The following is a 20,547-nucleotide window of genomic DNA, read 5'->3' as shown; positions in this document are numbered from 1 at the left end:
GGTTGATGGTATTTCCATGCCAACTCCCTTAGTGGCCTAATACATCCCTATATGCACAAAGTGATATGATGTAGAGAACCCCCAAACTCCTGTTTGTGTGGAGTGACGCCTGGGGTCCCGTACTGATAATCACTTGCATATAGAGGTGTATTGGAATTTTGATCTTTAAACTAAATAATATAATTTTAAACGCTAGGCTCTGGTCGCATGTTGTAATGCGTCCATCCTTAGTAACTCAACGCCTTTCTTTATGTGAGAGAGAGATGATGTAGAGATCCCCCAAACTCCTGTTTGTGTGGAGTGACGCCTGGGGCCCAATACTGAGTTCTCACATAAAGAAGCACATTGAAATCCTTGCTAACCGTAGTTGAGGTTCACTCTGTTCACTAGTGCTGTTGCACCGTGACGTCCCCACGGGGCTCCGTCCTCATCCTCCCCTGGCCGCCGGGTCAAAAGGCTACACAGCCGGGGTACCCTTATCCAAAATGGCGGCGGCAGCCCCCGACAGCTGATGGAAACATCAGCTGCGGTGTCGACATTGTTGGACTCCAGGACAGGAAAGTGTCCATTTATTAAAAGCCAGCAGCTGCAGTATGTGTAGCTGCTGGCTTTTAATTTTTTTCCCCGGAAAAAACACTTTAAATTACTGTATATGTAAAGCCAAACGGTTTGTTGACCTGACCTCCCTCTATATTCCTGGTGCTGTTGCTTGCCTTAGGCAAGTGCTGGGAGGTGGAGACAATAGTTTTCCAGCAAAGCAGCCATCTCCTTGCTAGCTGCATTTTTGGGTGGCCGTTCGTCAATGGTTACACTATGGGGGGGGGGGGGGGGATTTACTAAAGGCAAATCCATATTGCACTACAAGTGCACTTGAAGTGCAGTTACTGTAGATCTGAGGGGGACATGATGCAATGAAAATAAAAAACAGCATTTTAGCTTGCACATGATTGGATGATAAAATCAGCAGAGCTTCTTCTCATTTCAGATCTTCTCCTCAGATCTACAGCGACTGCTTGTAGTGCAAAGTGTATTTGCCTTTAGTAAATAACCCCTCATGCTCGACATTTCAGCTAGCGTTAAAGGGCTCTAGGAAGATGGGACAAAGTACTATATGTACTTTGTCCCAACTGGAACTGATTACTCTTAAAAAAAAAATAAAAAAAATAATAATAATAATGTTGGCCAAAATGGAAACTTTAAAGTGGTTCTAAAGGCAGAAGATTTTTTATCTTAATGCATGTCTATGCATTAGGATAAAAAACCTTCTGTGTGCAGCATCCTCCCTAATACTCGCCTGAGCCCCATCTTGATTCAGTGATGTTGCACGAGAGCCTTGGCTGTCCAGGCTCTCCCTCCTGATTGGCTGAGACACAGCAGAAGGCACCATTGGCTCCCACTGCTGTCATTCAAAGTCAGTGAGCCAATGAGGAGAAAGCGGGGGCGGGCCCGAGTCACAGCTCTGTGCCTGAATGGACACACAGAGCAGCGACTCGGGTGCCCCCATAGAAAAAAAAATATCACTTTAAGCCAGTCCCTCTTTGTTTTCCGTAATGATTATTATAAACAACCAGGTGCCATGATTCTTAAGCTGGCCACACTCAAAGCAAATTTAGGTCAGTTCACAATGAGCCAGCTGAAATCTTCTCAGTTGGTGGCCCAATCTATCCCCTCCCGTCTGATATCTGTTGATTGAATAATCAAAGGAGCCGGAGAGAAAATTGTTGGTCAAAATGGCACCTGCATCCAATTAGATTTGGGTATTATTTCAGCTAGTGGGGCCAGCTGTCAAAATACGATAGCCGCAGAAGAAGATTCATCCATCAACTGGATGAAGGAATCTGTTTGATTTTTTTTCTTTTCAGCTTGCGCCAATTTTCCTATATTAGAATATGTATCAAAGGCTGTGTATTTTTGTGGGCGAATCCTCACTATTAACCTTGATGCCATATATACAGTGTACATGCCCTTAGCATTTTGTTTCTACTTTCTTCTCATTATACAGTATAAAGTATTAATTTAGAAAATTTTACAGTAGTGCAAATTATCTTTTGATAAACACAGTATTTTTAATCCATGTTCGTTTATTAACACAGATCCATGCAAATTATAACCGGAGAAGATTTGAATCAGAGTCTGAGGATAGCTTTGGCAAGGTATGCGATAGTGAATCAGTATTTTTGCAGTCTTTCTCTGCTCCTATCATTTTACTGTTTTTTGTTTTTTTTAATCATTAAAACAGCAGTACTGCCTAAAATCAGTTATACCCATTTTCAGTTGTCAAAATTGTCATATATGTTTCTTTCTGGGCTAGATTTAAAAAAGACTGTCTTTTTTAAATCTATAAAAAATAATAAAAAAAAACTGATACAGGTATAAAGTGTCAATGCCCAGAGGTGCTTACAGCAGCCTCCTGAACATCCACCACATTCATATTGGCCAGTAAGGCTGTTGATCTTGGTGATGGACCAATGGGGATGTGGGTTGGGATGCTTAAAGCGGGAGTTCACCCATTTATTAAATTTTTTTTTTCTTCCCCTAGATTCCTGCTCGTTCGGTCTAGGGGAATTGGCTATTTGTATTAAAATATGAGCAGTACTTACCCGTTTTCGAGGTGCATCTTCTTCCGTCGCTTCCGGGTATGGGTCTTCGGGAGCGGGCGTTCCGTCTTGATTGACAGTCTTCCGAGAGGCTTCCGACGGTCGCATCCATCGCGTCACTCGTAGCCGAAAGAAGCCGAACGTCGGTGCGGCTCTATACTGCGCCTGCGCACCGACGTTCGGCTTCTTTCGGAAAATCGTGACGCGATGGATGCGACCGTCGGAAGACTGTCAATCAAGAAGGAACGCCCATTCCCGCAGCCCATACCCGGAAGCGACGGAGAGGATGCATCTCGTAAACCGGTAAGTACTGCACATATTTTAAAACAAATAGCCGATTCCCCTAGAGAAAACGAGCAGGAATCTAAGGGGAAAAAGTGCCCTCTAAGGGTGAACCCCCGCTTTAATGTCAAGCTCCTGCACTATTCCGAAGTGTGGGAGCTGACCAAGGTTTAGCTATGAACGGAGGATTTGGAAGGCTGCTGCAGTAACCTCTGGGTACCTGCACTTCCTACCTGTAGTGTTTGCACCCACTATTGACAAAAGGGTATTTTTACGCCTGTCCATTAATGGCTCAGATAATAGCTATTTGAGCATCATTCCTGCTCTCATAGTTGGAAATAAAGTACATAGGTGTTTCCTACTGTGCAGGATGATTTTTTTTTTTCAATCAATTAGAAAAGCTCTCTGTAAGCAGGGACAATTGTTCTGTCCCTACTTAAATAGGGAAATCACTGTGCATGAACCACTGTCATCATCAGACTTCTGTTCTGAAAGCTGGTACCAATGACTTGCTCAAGGATGGGCGGATATCTCCCTATCTGTAGTTCACAGGGAAATATCTCCTGACTATGGCCATCCGTAGCCAATTTTATAACTTTATAAACGTTATATATTTCATAACATTTCCAACCAAGGAATTTCTTTGGTATAATGCCCCTTGAGAGGAAATGTCTACCCTAAAGTAGTAATTGCAGGATATGTGCATTTTTACTTTTGAAAAATAGGGCTACCAGAATAAAACTGTTGAAAAGGTATTTCTTTAAAGAATAACTTCTGTGGTCCCAGAACTGCTTTCTGTACATAGTCTAGCTTGCTTCAGAAATGTATTTTCAAAATGAAACCTGATGCCTCGTACACACGATCGGTTTTCCCGGGGGAAAACAGAGGGGAAAGCCGAGAACCTGCTCCGCAGCTTTTCCCCCTACACACGGCCGGTTTTCCTGGCAGGAAAACTGCCATGAGAGCTTTGGCTGGGAATCCCGGCCGTGTGTATGCTCCACTGCAGGCTTTCCCAATAGGGAAACTGATAAAAAACATACCTCCGGGAATCCCGGCAGGAAAATAGAAGACATGCTCTCATTTTTCCTGCCGGGATTCCCAGCGGTTTTACTGTAGGGAAAACTGCCATGGAGCATACACACGGAACTTCCCCTTTTATAGTGCTGTTGTACGTCACTGCGCTTTACTCAAGCATTTTTTTTTCATGATCGTGTGTAGGCAAGGCAGGCTTAACAATAATCAGGTTGAAAAAAACTTTGTTTTTTCTAGACCATTAAAAATGGTCGTGTGTACGAGGCATTAGACTTTAAATGGAAGGGTGTGTGCTTTGAATGGTTTAGGTGAAGATGGTTGGTTTTTGTAAATGTTCCATTCTGAAATATTGGAAGGTAACGGCATAAGGCTAGTACTGCTGTTTTATTTATTTCATCACATAATACATCACATCTTTTTGTTTCTAATTTCTTCTCTTCAACTAGAGCAAATGTCTTTTAAATAAAGTCTATGCGAACCCTAAAAACAGCCCCCGGAATAAACTGGTGATTCTGCATGATGCCCTGCCAAACTTTCAATGAGTGCAATCTATGTTACTTAATGGTGCCATCTTTATTGTGTTGATTGCACATGATTTGGATGGATACTTATCGGATAATGAGAAATGGATAATGCATGGCTTTACAGTGCAAATTCTTAGAAATAGTGTACATCTGTTTGTTTAGGAATGGCTATTATATCTATACCAACCAATCAGAAGTCGGCTTTGTATATCCTGATTGGTTGTTGCGGTTTACGTTGCTAAATATTACCAATGTTGTCTCCAGTTGTTTGCATGGTACATAAACTATATTTCTTCCCCTAGGGGAAGAATCTTTTTCATAAACTATATTTGCACAAACATGTAATTTGTTTTGTGGTACAACACGGTATAAATATTTAAAGCTGCTGTTGCTGGAATCAAACTGCCAATAAAAATGTTACCTGCAAAGAAGATGAAGTAATGAGGAGTAATCCCCACCTGAAGACTCTTTACAAACTGGCAATTCCGTAAATGTTGCTTTGCTGGTACCCTGTTGTACTGAGTGGTTTCTCCTGCCAATTTATGCCTCACTACAAGACATGGTATTGATGTAGGGTTGACAGAAAGAACCACCGTGCTCCACAGTGAGGCCTCGTACACACGACCGAGAAACTCGACGGGCGAAACACATCGTTTTCCTCGTCGAGTTCCTTGTTAGGCTGCCGAGGAACTCGACAAGCCAATTTTCTCCATTCCCGTCAAGGAAATAGAGAACATGCTCTCTTTTTATCTTGTCGAGTTTCTCGACAGTTTCCTCGACGAAAAAGTACACTTGACCGGTTTCCTCGGCCAAAAAATATCTCCCAGCAAGTTTCTTGCTGGTTTTTGCCGAGAAACTCGGTCGTGTGTATGAGGCCTGAGACCAAGAATTCAGAAGTATCGGTTTCCATAGAGTATTTGGGTGGCAAATGCTCTTCATTGCAGTGTTGCAGGAGAGGAGAAGTTTACTATATTCTTTGCAGGGATCACTTATATTGACAGTCTGATTTCAGCAACTGAGTCACTTTAACAATTATTTAGGTTGTTTCAGTTATACCTGTATAAATGCAGCATGCATGTGATTTTATTTTAAGTGTCATAAACCTTACATCCACCTGGGTAACTACATATGGTGCAAAAATGCATTAAAGGTTACCTTCAATAAAATACACATGCTTATGATGGATCTTGGGATTCAATGATCTAGGCTGCCAAAACTGTATGAAAATCTCAACTTTCCCTGAATTGATCTTGGCCTCTCCCTTCCAAATCTAACTATTGGTTAGTACAGTAGCCCATTGCTTTAAGACTCTGTTTAATCATGGGCAAAAACACTCAGGTGTGAACAGGGCCTAAAGGACTAGTTGGGAGGTGAGCAAGGCAGAGCTAATCTCAATTTTACAGGAAAAGTCAAGAGTTGCTTTTAACCACTTAAGGACTGGACCAATATGCTGCTACATGACCCAAGGGGTTTTTACAATTCGGCACTGCGTCGCTTTAACAGACAATTGCGCGGTCGTGCGACGTGGCTCCCAAACAAACTTGGTGTCCTTTTTCCCCCACAAATAGAGCTTTCTTTTGGTGGTATTTGATCACCTCTGCGGTTTTTATTTTTTGCGCTATAAACAAAAATAAAGCGTCAATTTTGAAAAAAATTCAATATTTTTTACTTTTTGCTATAATAAATATCCCCCAAAAACATATATAAACATTTTTTTTTCCTCAGTTTAGGCCGATACGTATTCTTCTACCTATTTTTGTTAAAAAAAATCGCAATAAGCGTTTATCGATCGGTTTGCGCAAAATTTATAGCGTTTACAAAATAGGGGATAGTTTTATTGCATTTTTATGAATTTTTTTTTTTTACTACTAATGGCGGCGATCAGCGATTTTTTTCGTGCCTGCGACATTATGGCGGACACTTCGGACAATTTTGACACATTTTTGGGACCATTGTCATTTTCACAGCAAAAAATGCATTTAAATTGCATTGTTTATTGTGAAAATGACAGTTGCAGTTTGGGAGTTAAACACATGGGGCGCTGTAGGATTTAGTGTTCACCTAGTGTGTGTTTACAACTGTAGGGGGGTGTGGCTGTAGGACTGACGTCATCGATCGAGTCTCCCTATAAAAGAGATGACTCGATCGATGCAGCGCCATAGTGAAGCACGGGGAAGCCGTGTTTACATACGGCCCTCCCCGTTCTTCAGCTCCGGGGAGCGATCGCGACGGAGCGGCTATAAACGAATAGTCGCGCCGTCGTCCCGGATCGCTCCCAGAGGGAATCCGACCGCCGCATGTAGCGGGGGGGGGTCCCGATCGGACCCCCGACCCGCGGAAAGGCAGGGACATACAGGTACGCCAGTGTGCCTGTACGTGCCATTCTGCCGACGTATATCTACATGCAGCGGTCGGGAAGCGGTTAAATCCTAAAATAATGACCGATATGATGTGAAGCTTTCCCTGGATATAACATCTCTGCTTATGAATTTTTCCACCATATCTTTTATTCCAAATTGTACAGGTTTAATTTAAAGCTCTAAACTTCAAGGTGAAAATTTGAAGTTTTAATGCGAGTGGCTATGCATGAGTAGTATGTGATTTTATTATGTACAAACAAATGTTCAGCAAAGTAGCAGAAGAGGCTACCTGATATTGTTTAGCTGTGCTATTTATTTTTTAAAGTTCTCCATGCTGCATGCCTCTATAGCTATTTTTCATGCGAGCACACTACACACTGCAGTTCTGACCTGTGAAGTTCCCAAATAAAAACAGCTGTGCAGCATAGCAGGCAGCTACACAGTGTGCAGAAAAAGGCTGTCTATAAGGGAATGGACCCAAAATGTGTGACAGGAGGAGGGGGAAAGAGATGTGCTCAGACTGTGCAGTATGGGATGTGACAAGCAGCCCAACAGGCACAGATTCTACGTAGGATGGGGGGGCACATCTAAAACTCTCCCCCCCCCCCAACACCTCTTGCTAGATCCAGCCATGTCTATACCACTTATGTATTTTCCACTACACACAGGAATAGCACAGTGCTTGAACTTGTTTACTGTTCAGGTGTGTGCCCGTTCTGAAGGTGCCAGTAGAGTAGGGACAGAAAAGGGAGTGGATTGCTGAAGTTGTAACCGTCCTCTCTAATCTTTCAAGCAACAAATGGACCGTTACAGGGACCTACATAATAGGTGAAATGAAAAACAAAAGGAGGAAGGAAAGAAAGGCTTTGTACACACGACCAAGAATCTCGTCGTAAAAGAAACTTCGTTTTTTCCTCGACGAGGTTCTTGTCAAGCTTCACGAGGTTCTTGTCAAGCTTCACGAGGTTCTTGTCAAGCTTCACGAGGTTCTTGTCAAGCTTGACGAGGTTCTTGTCAAGCTTTTCTTGCATACACACTGTCGAGACAAAATCTCGTCGTTCTCAAACGCGGTGACGTACAACACGTACGACAGCACTATAAAGGGGAAGTTCGATTCCACTGGCACAACCCTTGGGGCTGCTTTTGCTAATCTCATGTTACTGCGTGTTAAGTAAAAGTTTGGTGATGGACGATTCACGCTTTTCAGTCTGTTACAGCGTGACGAATGTGCTATCTCCATTACGAACGCTACTTTTACCGAAGGTGTGCTCCCGTCTCATACTTTATTCTGAGCATGCGTGGGTTTCTAAGCATACACACGAACATGTTTCTCATCGTAAACCTGCCCGACGAGAAACACGACGAGGAAATTGAGACTCCCGACGAGAAAAAAGAGAGCATGTTCTCCTTTTTTCTCGTCGAAATCCACGACAGTTTTCTCGACGAAAAACATACAACCGTTTATCTCGGCAAGAATGCTCTGCCAGCATTTTTTTGATTATGGTAATATTTGTTAATTTTTTAGCCTCTGCCATACTTCTCCTTTAAAAATAAATATTAAGGGGCAGTTCACACCAGATGCAGTTCCGTTCAGTTCCATGCGCATACACAGTGTTTTCTATGTATTCCAATGGCTCTAGTTCACACCATGCAGTCAGTTTCTGGTCAGTTACCGATGCAGAAACTGACCGAAACTGACTGTATTGGTGCAGAAAAGACGTAACTGCATGGAACTGCATCTGGTGTGAACCGGCCCTAAATGTTTAGGTATGTAAATTTGTGAAAGAGTAACTGACACATTGTGATGCTGCTAAATTGGGTCTGGGCATCCAGGTAACAGTAACCTATGGTCATTAATGTGTTGTTGAATGCTGTATGCAGGCAGTCTTTATACAGAAATGTAGTTGTACTGTGCAATAATTTCTGTTGAGATAATGTAGATTAAACAAATTCTCGTTTTTTATTCTTTTAGGTGACCCAGTTTCATGCAGCTCATATACATATTCATCGACCTTCCTGTGTTGCAGTTGAAATGCAAAGGCTTAATGCCCTTGATCTTGAAAAGAAGATTGGAAAGTCAAATCTCGGAAAGGTAAAATTAAGACTTGAAACAAAGAGTATGAAATCGTCTGGGTCCAGAAGCAAACACATTACATGTTTTTGCTGTGTAGGTCCCAGAATTTGCCTTGCCTGTATCTGCATTTTACATTTTTAAAGTTGAAAGTCCTACCAGCAAAGTTTACCCTGAGGCCTCGTACACACGACCGGTTTCCTCGGCAGAATCCATCAAGAAACTTGATGAGAGATTTTTTTTGCCGAGGAAACCGGTCGTGTGTACATTTTTCAGCGAGGAAACTGTCGAGGAACTCGACGAGCCAAAAAGAGAACATGTTCTCTTTTTCCTCAACGGGAATGGAGAAAATTGGCTTGTCGAGTTCCTCGACAAGCCTAACAAGAACTCGACGAGGAAAACGATGTGTTTCGCCCGCGGAGTTCCTCGGTCGTATGTACGAGGCATGAGTGAAAACTCCATTCCAACGTAAATATTGGCTCTAGAGGTATAGACTTTTTTTTTTACACAATTCTAAACTTTTTTAGTCAAGTCTCCTCCATCCCCAAAGCCTTCCCTTTTCTCAGTATCCCATTGTAATGCAGGTCCAATAAGGAGAGTTAAAGGGCAGTAGGGCTTAGGCCAAGCTCGACTTTTACAGGAATGTAGACATTTTTTAATTACTTTTGAGCTGATTGTATCTCTGGAGCTAACACTAATGAATTCAGTTTTGCACTAAAAGGAATTCTTGGCCAAGCACTTTAAATCATATGTTTACTTTGATTTGCTAAAATGTAACATGTTAACGGCCATATCATACTGTTGCTAGCTATATATCCGTGTTAAACTATGGCATTAATGGTTTGTATCAGCGACTAATCACCAGTTAGACATGAAGTTGGGTGTGCTATTCTACTTGGACCAGTGAGGGAGTTGAAGGGGAAGCTGAATAAACACAGTGGTGGTGGGGTTAGAGGTGTAGCTGAAACAGATTGTGCACCTTTGACAGAAGAGAGAGAGTGGAAGCTGACAATGGACAATATGGGGAGGGACAGCATGACAGCTGATTGTGGACATTGGAAGGGTTATATAGGAAACGGAATGGCAACTATAGTTAACGACCAGGAAGACAGAAAGTCAGAGAGGAAGCTGATAATATATTGGAATGGAAGCAAGCGAGTAGTGATAGATGACCATGGAACATTGGAAAGGAAAGCAAAAAATGACCATGGGTTTAAGGAAATAAGGCCTCGTACACACGACCGAGTTTCTCGGCAAAAACCAGCACGAAACTTGCTGTTTTTTTTTTTTTTTTGCCGAGGAAAGCGGTCGTGTACACTTTTCGACGAGGAAACTGTCGAGGATCCCGTCTAACAAGGAACTCGACGAGCAAAACTATGTGTTTCGCCCGTCGAGTTTCTCGGTCGTGTGTACGAGGCTTCAGAGAGCTGCTGGAACTTAGGAAGATCAAGGACTGCTGCGGAGAAGGAAGAGTGAGATCTGATTTTTGACAAGGCATACAATACAGGAGGACTATTCATGAAGACACTGTGGACTGTTGGAAGTATAGTTAGAATAAAAGCTGAGGTGGGAGGGTTGATTGATTGCTAAGCTGTATAGGGGGGAGAGGAGCTTCAGCTGATGTTCCATTTGAGAAGATGCTTGTCATTGACTTGGGGGTAAAACGAGAGGAACCGAAAAGGTGAGGGAGGAAGCAAATCTGGAGCTAATTGTTGTTCTCGGAGAATGGGAACTCATCGTCTCTTCAAGGGGTCAGGCTTAACAATTGAGGGGCTCATTCATATTAATAAAATGTCAAGTAACATTTCAAATGTGCTTGGAATAAAGCCAGGCAGAAAACAGTGTTTCGAGACAACTCCAACAAAAAATACAATATAAAGGGTGGGTAACAACTCCCAACAAAAAGTACAATACATATAATGGGTGGGTATCAAAAAGTGTGCTTACCCAAAATCACAGAAATGAGAACGGTAGTTTAAATCCACCTATAATCCACTTATGTAAACTGTTATAAACCTGTTTTACCTGACTGCTTGGTAGGTTCACTTGGCTATGGTGCGTTACCATGAAGCAGGACGTTTCTGTGAGAAGGATCAGGACTGGGATCAGAAATCTGCCATATATCATCTAGAACATGCTGCTGATTGTGGAGAACTGGAAGCCATCATTGGCCTTGGTCTCATGTACTGTCAGCTGTCTCATCATATCCTGACTGAAGTTTCTGTGCAGGTGAAACCCTTTTCCAAAGATAAACACATATTGCTTTATGAATGCATGCTGAAGTGCCTATGTGGCAAACAATTTATCCCTTTTCATTTTAAATCTGAACTGAAGAAATTTAAACATTTAGGGCCAGATTCACAGAAGAAGTACGCCGGAGTATCTACTGATACTCCGGCGTACTTTCAAATTTGCCGCGTTGTATCTTTAGTTTGAATCCCATCTTATCACAAATTCTCTTACATGCACATCTGGGTTTACCTTGAGTGTCTCTGCCCCCAAGATAAATGCATAACATTAAGTGTTCCCTGCAAAGATATGATTTAATATTTGCTTTCCCCGCTGACGATCTCTGCTGTAGTCCAAGGAAACTGCCAAAAGAAGAATGGCCTGGATTCACGTACCCCGTCGTAAGTGTGGGCGGGCGTAGCGTATCTACGCTACGCCGCCGCAACTTAGAGAGGCAAGTGCTGTAACCACAAAGCACTTGCGTCCTAAGTTACGGCGGCGTATCGTAAATGTGCCGGCGTAAGCGCGCCTAATTCAAATTGGGAAGCATGACCCCACGTAAATGACGTTTTGAACGTACGGCGCATGCGCCGTCCGTGGACGTATCCCAGTGAGCATGCGTCGGATGGAATGCCTAAGATACGTTGAACACTGCCTACAACGTGAACGTAACTTACGCACAGCCCTATTCGCGTACGACTTGCGCAAACGACGTAAAAAGATATGCTTGTTCCGACGTCCATACTTTAAATGGGCTACGCCACCTAGAGACCTGCTTTATCTTTACGCCGGCGTATGTCTTGCGTAAACGGCATAACTAATTGCGACGGGCGTACGTACGTTCGTGAATCGGCGTATCTTGCTTATTTGCATATTCGACGCGGAAAACAACGGAAGCGCCACCTAGCGGCCAGCACCCTAGGATACGATGGCGTAGGAGACTTACGCCGCTCGTATCTTAGCCGAATTCAAGCGTATCTGGTTTCCAGAATATGCTTAAATATACGACTACGCAGATTCGGACTTACGACGGCGTATCTACTGATACGCCGACGTAAGTCTCTGAGAATCTGCCCTAATATGTGGAATCCAACACTTTTGGGAGTGTTGCTTTCCTGGTCCCTCTCTGTGTGCTATGGTTCCCCCTGCTGGCCCCTAGTGACGTATTAGTGATATAGGGGCCAAAAGATTGTACTACTGAGCATAACAGGTATACAGAAATCAAACACCCCTGGAAATCAATGAGGTGAGTATTAACCAACTTCAGTTGCAGGGAACCCATTCATTTTAGCTAAAAGGTAATAAAAAAATGAAAAGTTTGCAAGTAGCTCGCTGTACTAACTAAGCAATGTTAGTATAGTGATCTCCCCACTGTGCTAATATGTTCTGATATGGGGACTGTCCCCTTGCCAGAACACACCGGTCAGTCGATCAACTGCTGGTTTTCCAGCATGCTGATTTGACAGAAGCTGGTTGTGAGATTGGTTTCTGTTGGACAAGGGCCTGTACACACAGGTTTAATGTCATTCGGTTTCTATTGTACCAGCCGATATTCGGCCTGTGCGTAGGGGGCTTGAGTTATGTGCGATTCATCGCAATTACATGATTCTTTTGTAATTTCCACCGTTGGAGAAATTCTTTTTTTCATCTGTTTAGCAACCAGTCGCTACTTTTATGCCGCGTACACATCACTTTATGTGATGAAAAAAAACAACGTTTTAAATCATGAAATAAAACAACGTTTTTTAAACTTCATTTTCAAAAACTACGTTGCCTACACACCATCGTTTTTTCAAAATGCTCTAGCAAAGCGCGGTTACGTTCAGCACTCTTTTCCATTGAAGCTAGCTTCATAACTTTCTTCTGAGCATGCGTGGGTTTAAAAACTTTGTTTTGCCCACACACTATCATTTTAATTGACACAAAAAAGCGACGTTTTGAAAAACGACACAAAAAATTGAAGCATGCTTCAATTTTTTTTTGTCGTTTTTCACAAGACATAAAACAATGTTTTCCCCCACACACGGTCATTTTAATTGACGTTTTTCAAAGCATCGTTTTTTTCATCACATGATGACGTGATGGTGTGTACGCGGCATTAGTGATTAATCCTGGCAATTTTTTTTTTTACAAAGTAGATCCTGGCAATTTTTGTAACATGATGCGTTGTCGCTACATAATATTACTAATGTACTGTAGCTCTGGTTTTTAGCCTAGGACAAGGCAGAGAACCTTAAGCCTCGTACACACCATCAGATTGTTGGCAGGGGATTGTCTGTTGACTGGCCTAAAATCTGACCGCTAGTACGCTCCTTCAGACAATTTTTGTCCAACTTTCTGCCAACAAATGTTGGATGACATGCTAGTAAATTTTCCGCGGACAACGGTCTGTTGTCAGATTTTCTGATGGTCAGTACACAAGTCCGTCACACAAAAGTTGAAAATACAAACACGCATGCTCGGAATCAATGCTCACCAAACACAAAATTAGTAGAAGGGGCCCAAGGGTGGCGCTCAAGAGCTGAAATTCCTCAAAGTACGTCACTACGTTCGTGTTTGTTGGCCGACAATTGTGTACTGTTAGGGCCAGATTCTCATCCAGCGGCGTATCTCTGCGGCGGCGCAACGTATCCGATTTACGTTACGCCGCCGCAACTTAGACGGGCAAGTGCTGTATCCTCAAAGCACTTGCTCCGTAAGTTGCATCGGCACAGCGTAAATCGGCCGGCGTAAGCCCGCCTAATTCAAATTTGGATCAGGGGGGGCGTGTTTTATGCGCCGTCCGTGGAATTTCCCAGTGTGCATTGCTCCAAAGTACGCCGCAAGGACATCATTGGTTTCGACGTGAACGTAAATGACGTCCAGCCCCATTCACGGACGACTTACGCAAATGACGTAAGTTTTTCAAATTTCGACGCGGGAACGACGGCCATACTTAACATTGTTACGCCGCACTTATGCCTCATATAGCAGGGGCAACTATACGCCAGGAAAAGCCTAACGTAAACGTCGTAACTTTACTGCATCGGCCGGGCGTACGTTCGTGAATTTGCGTATCTAGCTGATTTACGTAAATCAGCTTACACGCCCCTAGCGGGCAGCGGAAAAATGCATTTACGATCCGACGGCGTAAGAGACTTAGGCCTGTCGGATCTAATGGATATCTATGCGTAACTGATTCTAAGAATCGGGCGCATAGATACGACGGCTCGGATTAGGACTTACAACGGCGTACATGGCGCTGCGCCGTCGTAAATCCTTTCAGAATCTGGGCCTTAGTATGCAAGACAAGATCCACACACGCCCTTTGGACAAAAATCAGACGCTTGGTTGGCCAACAATCTGATCATGTGTACCAGGCTTTAGCCTGGGTGCAATAAACTGATTGGTTGCCCATAGTATTACTGTGTAAAGAAAGCCCAGTAGACCCCTGAAATAAATGACCTGTTTGCATTCTTTACCTAAAGGACACAGAAGAAAACAGAACTAAGGGCTTTAACTATTTATTGATGGCAGCAGAAGCTGGTGACCGTCCTTCTATGATACACATTGCGCGAGCTTATGACACGGGAATTAATCTTACAAAATACAGGTAATAACAAAGACTAGGAATATACTTTACACTGCTATAATAATAATAATGTATATCCGTCTGTTTTTTGGTTTCTAGCTTATTTCTATTTCTAGATATTGTATTGCCCTTGTTCCAGAAAATATAATGGGCTATTTGCAGTTAAATAGAATCTGATATGCTAATACACATATCTGTACAGGATACAGGACTGGCAAGAAGCTCTGTTTTGGTACAATTCTGCTCTGAACATGACGGATTATGATGAAGGAGGAGAATATGATGGTACCCAAGATGAACCCAAATATCTACTGCTGGCTAGAGAAGCTGAAATGCTGCTTTCTGGGGGACATAACTTGGAGAAAGACCCACAACGATCAGGTAAAATAATTGCCCCATATAATTATTTAACCTTTCCAAAATAGGGTTAAAGCTTTTATTCCAAGGAGTTGGGGGGTGCATGGTCAAAGTGACATTGGGGGTTATTTACGAAAGGCAAATCCACTTTGCACTACAAGTGCAAACTACAAGTGAAAAGTGCACTTGAAATTGCACTTGGAAGTGCAGTCACTGTAAATCTGAGGGGTCGATCTGAAATGAGGGGAAGCTCTGCTGATTTTTTTCATCCAATCATGTGCAAGCTAAAATGCTGTTTTTTTTCCCTTGCATGTCCCCCTTAGCACTTGTAGTGCAAAGTGGCTTTGCCTTTCCTAAATATCCCCCAATGTCTCTTAACCTGCCTGGCGGTATCCCCGAGCGTGACTCGGGGTGGGTTTTTTAGGCTGCGATCGGTAACCCCGAGTCACGCTCGGGGTAGCTATGCAGAGCCTGCAGCCGCGCGCTGGCTTACCTTGTCCTGGATCCAGCGATGTCACCGCGCTGTGTGAGCGAGCGGGACCTCGCTTGCTTGCAAAGCATCCTCTAAATGACACTCGAGTGGTCAACTATCTGAGTATGGGTGTCCATTACAGTGATTTCCAGCTTCTAGATCATGGGTGCTCAACCTGTGGCCCTCCAGCTGTTGCAAGACTACAAGTCCCATCATGCCTTTGGGAGTCATGCTTGTAACTGTCAGCCTTGCAATGCATCATAGGACTTGTAGTTCCACAACAGCTGGAGGGACACAGGTTGATCACCCATGTTCTAGATCAGGGGTCTCCATACTTTTAAAGCAAAGGGCCAGTTTACGGTCTTTCTAAATTCAGGGGGGCCGGATTCTCTCAAGTTGGGGTAGAAAATGCCCCATGGCAGAGAATCAGTGAGAATAAACGTGGCCCCAGTGTTGGTGGGCAGTAGGAGGAGGAATAGTGCTCCATCATTGCTATTAGTCTAAGAAATATTGCTCCATTATTGGTGCCATTGGGAGCAATACTGCCCCAAGGGCCGGATGAAGGCTAGCAAAGGGCCACATCTGGCCCTTGGGCCGCACTTTGGAGACCCCTGTTCTAGATGGATCACAGAGGTATGGTATATGCAGTTATATTGGTCCAAACCGGACGAATGTAACTGTAAAAAATGCTATACCTGGAATTCTTCTTTAATGACTGACCTATGCACCTGTCTGGTTAAAGCGTGTCACAATGCAGCAATTTAAAGGTCCTTATGCCAATCTCACTCATTCCATTACCATTTTGAAACAGCTGACCAAGAAGCTAAAAATTGGCACATTAGCCTCAAAATGAACTTCCTCTAAAGGAAACAGAGGGTATATTTGTCCAACTTTTTGTATAACTTCAAACCTATTATCTATATATATAAAACTCAACGTGTCTGTGTGTGTGTGTATGTATGTTCCAGCATCACGTCCAAACGGCTAAAGATATTAACATGAAACTTGGCACACATGTTACTTATATGTCAGCAACAAACATAGGATAGGTGGTTTAACCCTTACCCACCCCCATTTGCCATGGTCGGGGTTTTCCTTTAAAGTCCCATTCAACTCTATGGGAAATACATGTTACTTCATAACTTCAAAACGGCTGTACATATTTCGATAACACTTGGTCACATGTTACTTATATGTCCACTTAAACTATAAGATAGTTAATTTATCCCTTAACTACCCCCATTTGTGAGGGTCGGGGTTTTTGTTTAACCACTTAAGGACCACCCCATGTACATATACGTCCACAATATGGCACGTACAGGCACATGGGCATATAGGTACGTCCTCGCCTATTAGCGGGTGGGGGGTCCGATCGGGACCCCCCCCGCTACATGCGGAGGTCGGGTCCGCTCGGGGAGCGATCCGGGACCACGGCGCGGCTATTTGTTTATAGCCGCTCCGTCGCGATCGCTCCCCGGAGCTGAAGAACGAGGAGAGCCGTGTGTAAACACGGCTTCCCCGTCCTTCACTATGGCGGCGCATCGATCGCGTCATTCCCTTTATAGGGAAGACACGATCGATGACGTCATTCCTACAGCCACACCCCCAAACAGTTGTAAACACATACTAGGTGCACCCTAACTCCTACAGCGCCACCTGTGGTTAACTCCCAAACTGCAACTGTCATTTTCACAATAAAGAATGCAATTTAAATGCATTTTTTGCTGTGAAAATGACAATGGTCCCAAAAATGTGTCAAAATTGTCCGAAGTGTCCGCCATAATGTCGCAGTCACGAAAAAAATTGCTGATCGCCGCCATTAGTAGTAAAAAAAAAAAAATAAATAAAAATGCAATAAAACTATCCCCTATTTTGTAAACACTATAAATTTTGCGCAAACCAATCGATAAACGCTTATTGCGATTTTTTTTACTAAAAATAGGTAGAAGAATACGTATCGGCCTAAACTGAGGAAAAAAAATGTTTTTATATATGTTTTTGGGGGATATTTATTACAGCAAAAAGTAAAAAATATTGCTTTTTTTTCAAAATTGTCGCTCTATTTTTGTTTATAGCGCAAAAACTAAAAACCGCAGATGTGATCAAATACCACCAAAAGAAAGCTCTATTTGTGGGGAAAAAAGGACGCCAATTTTGTTTGGGAGCCACGTCGCACGACCGCGCAATTGTCTGTTAAAGCGACGCAGTCCCGAACTGTAAAAACACCTTGGGTCTTTAGGCTGCATATTGGTCCGGGGCTTAAGTGGTTAAAGTCCCATGCAAATCAATGGGAAATGTATGTTCCCACATAACTTCTGTACGCCTGGAGATATTTCAATAATACCTGGTACACATATTACTTATATGCCAAATAAAAATATATGACAGTTAAATTAACCCTTACCTACACCCTTATATAAAAGATGGGTATATTTATATTACTATGATTTTCCTCCCCAAGACCGGGCAACGCCGGGTATTCAGCTAGTTGTTTATAAAAGGTCCTACCCATGGCATATATAATTTGTTGGACACTTACACTGTCTTCTTTTCCATCTAGGTGACTTGTACACAGAGGCTGCTGAAGCTGCAATGGAGGCTATGAAAGGAAGACTGGCAAATCAGTACTACCAGAAGGCAGAGGATGCTTGGGCAGCCATGGAGGAGTGATCTGCCCTACTCAGAGCAAAGACAATGGCAGCTTTAGCTACTCATCCAATAAGGAGTTTATTTTGTAGATGTTACAAAAAAATTTTTTCTTTCTGGATCTCCTTCTTGATTGTTTACACTGACCAAAAAAAAGAAAAAGAAAAAAAAAAGTGTATTTTTGTTAGATGTTGTACAGCGTATACGATAGTGTGCAGATCCAACAGTAGAACCTGTGTGGAATGACTGTTCCAGTGCATACCTTATGTGACAGTAAGTGATACTGCTGTCTTCTGCTGCATTGACAAAATCAAAAGACCTCACATAATCTGACTGCTGTCCCATTACACTCTGAGGTGTATCACCATCTCTCAGGAATAAAGTTCCAGCCACAGTATCATCACTTGCTTCTAGCTATAGTATAGGGTTGAACTCCTTAAATATTCATTCTAGTACTTGCTAAATATTCCAGCACTGAAATTCCTGTGCCTGTGTTCCCAGCTCCACCCCTCTGCTGAGACCCATTAATGGAGATGTGGAAGACTGATTAGGCAGAAACAGCCATACAAAAGGGAAGAGAAAAAACAGGATTTATTTTGCTGGAGTTACCTAGAGAAATTTAGAAGCCAAATTTCTATTTTACCCATTGACAATTGCCCTTATAGTGTAAATGCCAGTTATGGGTGGACTGACGCCTTTTAAGTATTGCAAATTTATTAGACTTGTGAAGTTTTAAGGTTTCTTACTTTTGCCTCTCTTTCAGGCCCTGTACACACGACCGAACATGTCCGCTGAAACTGGTCCGCGGACCAGTTTCCGCGGACATGTCCGACCGTGTGTATGGCCTAGCGGACAGGTTTCCTGGCCTAGCGGACAGGTTTCCAGCGGACAAAAGTTTCTTAGCATGCTTAGAAACTTGTCCACTGGAAACCTGTCCGTCGGACATGTCCGATGGTTAGTACGACTCATCGGACATGTCCGCTGGTATGACGTATAACCAGCGGCCCGAAATCCCGCGCATGCGTCGAATTGATTCGACGCATACGTGGAAGCATTGAACTTCCGTGTTAGAGAACGTCGGTGTCATACGTCACCGCGTTCTCTGTCCGCTGGGATTTAGGTCTGATGGTGTGTACACACATCAGACCAAAAGCTCCCAGCAGACACGTCCGATGAAAACGGTCCACGGACCGTTTTCATCGGACATGTCTCCTCGTGTGTACAAGGCCTCAGGCATAAATGATGAAATATAAAGAATATGTACTTCATTATTGCATAAGTCTGTAGGGGGCAGCACCATACTTACACTGAAAAGTGCAAGTAGTGCCTATCTGTTCCAAGAGAGGTGATTATGGAAAGAGAAAGGAATCGAGCATTGTCTCATACCTTGCTTAGGGGATGCATGCTTCCCTTTTGGTTTTAGCCCACCAATAGGTTTTAAAGATGTTAGTTTAAGCATTGAGGGCGATTAAACAAACATAGTGTATAAATATGTTATGTTGTCTTCTCATTTTTAATTTACACAAACTAAAGCCCCTTTCACACTGACGCGACTTTCAAGTCACGCGATTTTGCGCCCTCAAATTTGCCATGATTTCAGGGAATGCCTGTGTAAACTTGAGGTCTATGGACCTCAACTCGCATCAAATTTGGAACAAAGTAGTACTTTGAAGAAGTTGGTGCTACTTGAAGTCGCACAGATATTAATAGTTCTTATTGGGAATCATGGGGTACGACTTGTCATGCGACTTTGCACTTCCAAGTTGCAGGACAAGTCGCACAAGTGTTTAAAGGGCCTAAAAAGATAGTGGGTGCTGAAATATGCTGATCTGATATTTGTTTATATAGAATAGGTTGCAGGCTTTGCGGCACCTTTCTTTAAGCGTTCATGTCAATGGACGTTCAAATGCTGCGTATGTATGAAAATCAACAAGAAGAGGCCACGTTTGACCTGCTTTGCCACACCTCAGGACACTCTGCGTCTGAAAAAATGCAACAAAAAGCAGGTCAGATGCAGCCTATGAACTGCAATGTGTACTGTTCTATTTTGCTGACCTGGTTTTAGGTGCATACTAAATGCGGGGAAAAAAACACCTGTTGACATAAGCACTAAAATTGCCTATAGTAGATTGTGTTATAGTATTATGATTGCTTTTATTAAAACTGTGAAATTGCTATTTAGCTCATGCGCAACATTTTACGGAAGAAGGCACTGCTGCTGTCTCACAGTATAAGCTTGCCAGCCTTTCGGGGAAAAGAAGAGCGCTTTTCTTTTTCTTTTTTTATGCTATCCTATTGCTTGTAAAGCAGGTCCAGACTGGCAGCTGCTTAAACTGCTTTATTAGTACAATTAAAATGAATTGCTGCAACAAGATTTAGGACTGACTTCCCTTGCTGGATTACTTA

General features: G+C 43.0%; 1 protein-coding gene across 4 annotated transcripts in view; it reads left to right on the top strand.

Annotated features, from left to right (window-relative positions):
* Positions 1 to 18,904, top strand: part of EEF2K (eukaryotic elongation factor 2 kinase) — a 173,237-nt gene extending 154,333 nt beyond the window's left edge. For 3 of the 4 annotated variants that reach the window (XM_040356835.1, XM_040356836.1, XM_040356834.1), the window contains 7 exons: positions 2,094 to 2,153; positions 4,358 to 4,417; positions 8,768 to 8,887; positions 10,907 to 11,095; positions 14,563 to 14,687; positions 14,869 to 15,047; positions 18,056 to 18,904. In XM_040356835.1, the coding sequence (XP_040212769.1) occupies positions 2,094 to 2,153; positions 4,358 to 4,417; positions 8,768 to 8,887; positions 10,907 to 11,095; positions 14,563 to 14,687; positions 14,869 to 15,047; positions 18,056 to 18,165 (843 nt within the window). In that variant the 3' untranslated portion in view covers positions 18,166 to 18,904. The remainder of the gene's footprint in view (positions 1 to 2,093; positions 2,154 to 4,357; positions 4,418 to 8,767; positions 8,888 to 10,906; positions 11,096 to 14,562; positions 14,688 to 14,868; positions 15,048 to 18,055) is intronic. The other variant, XM_040356837.1, reaches the window with a different exon arrangement.
* The last annotated feature ends 1,643 nt before the right edge of the window (positions 18,905 to 20,547 follow it).

The sequence above is a fragment of the Rana temporaria genome, chromosome 6 (genome assembly GCF_905171775.1).
Source record: "Rana temporaria chromosome 6, aRanTem1.1, whole genome shotgun sequence".
In the NCBI taxonomy this organism is placed as follows: Eukaryota; Metazoa; Chordata; class Amphibia; order Anura; family Ranidae; genus Rana; species Rana temporaria.
The sequence above is the reverse complement of the archived record's forward strand: the minus strand, read 5'-3'. Positions and strand labels throughout refer to the sequence as shown.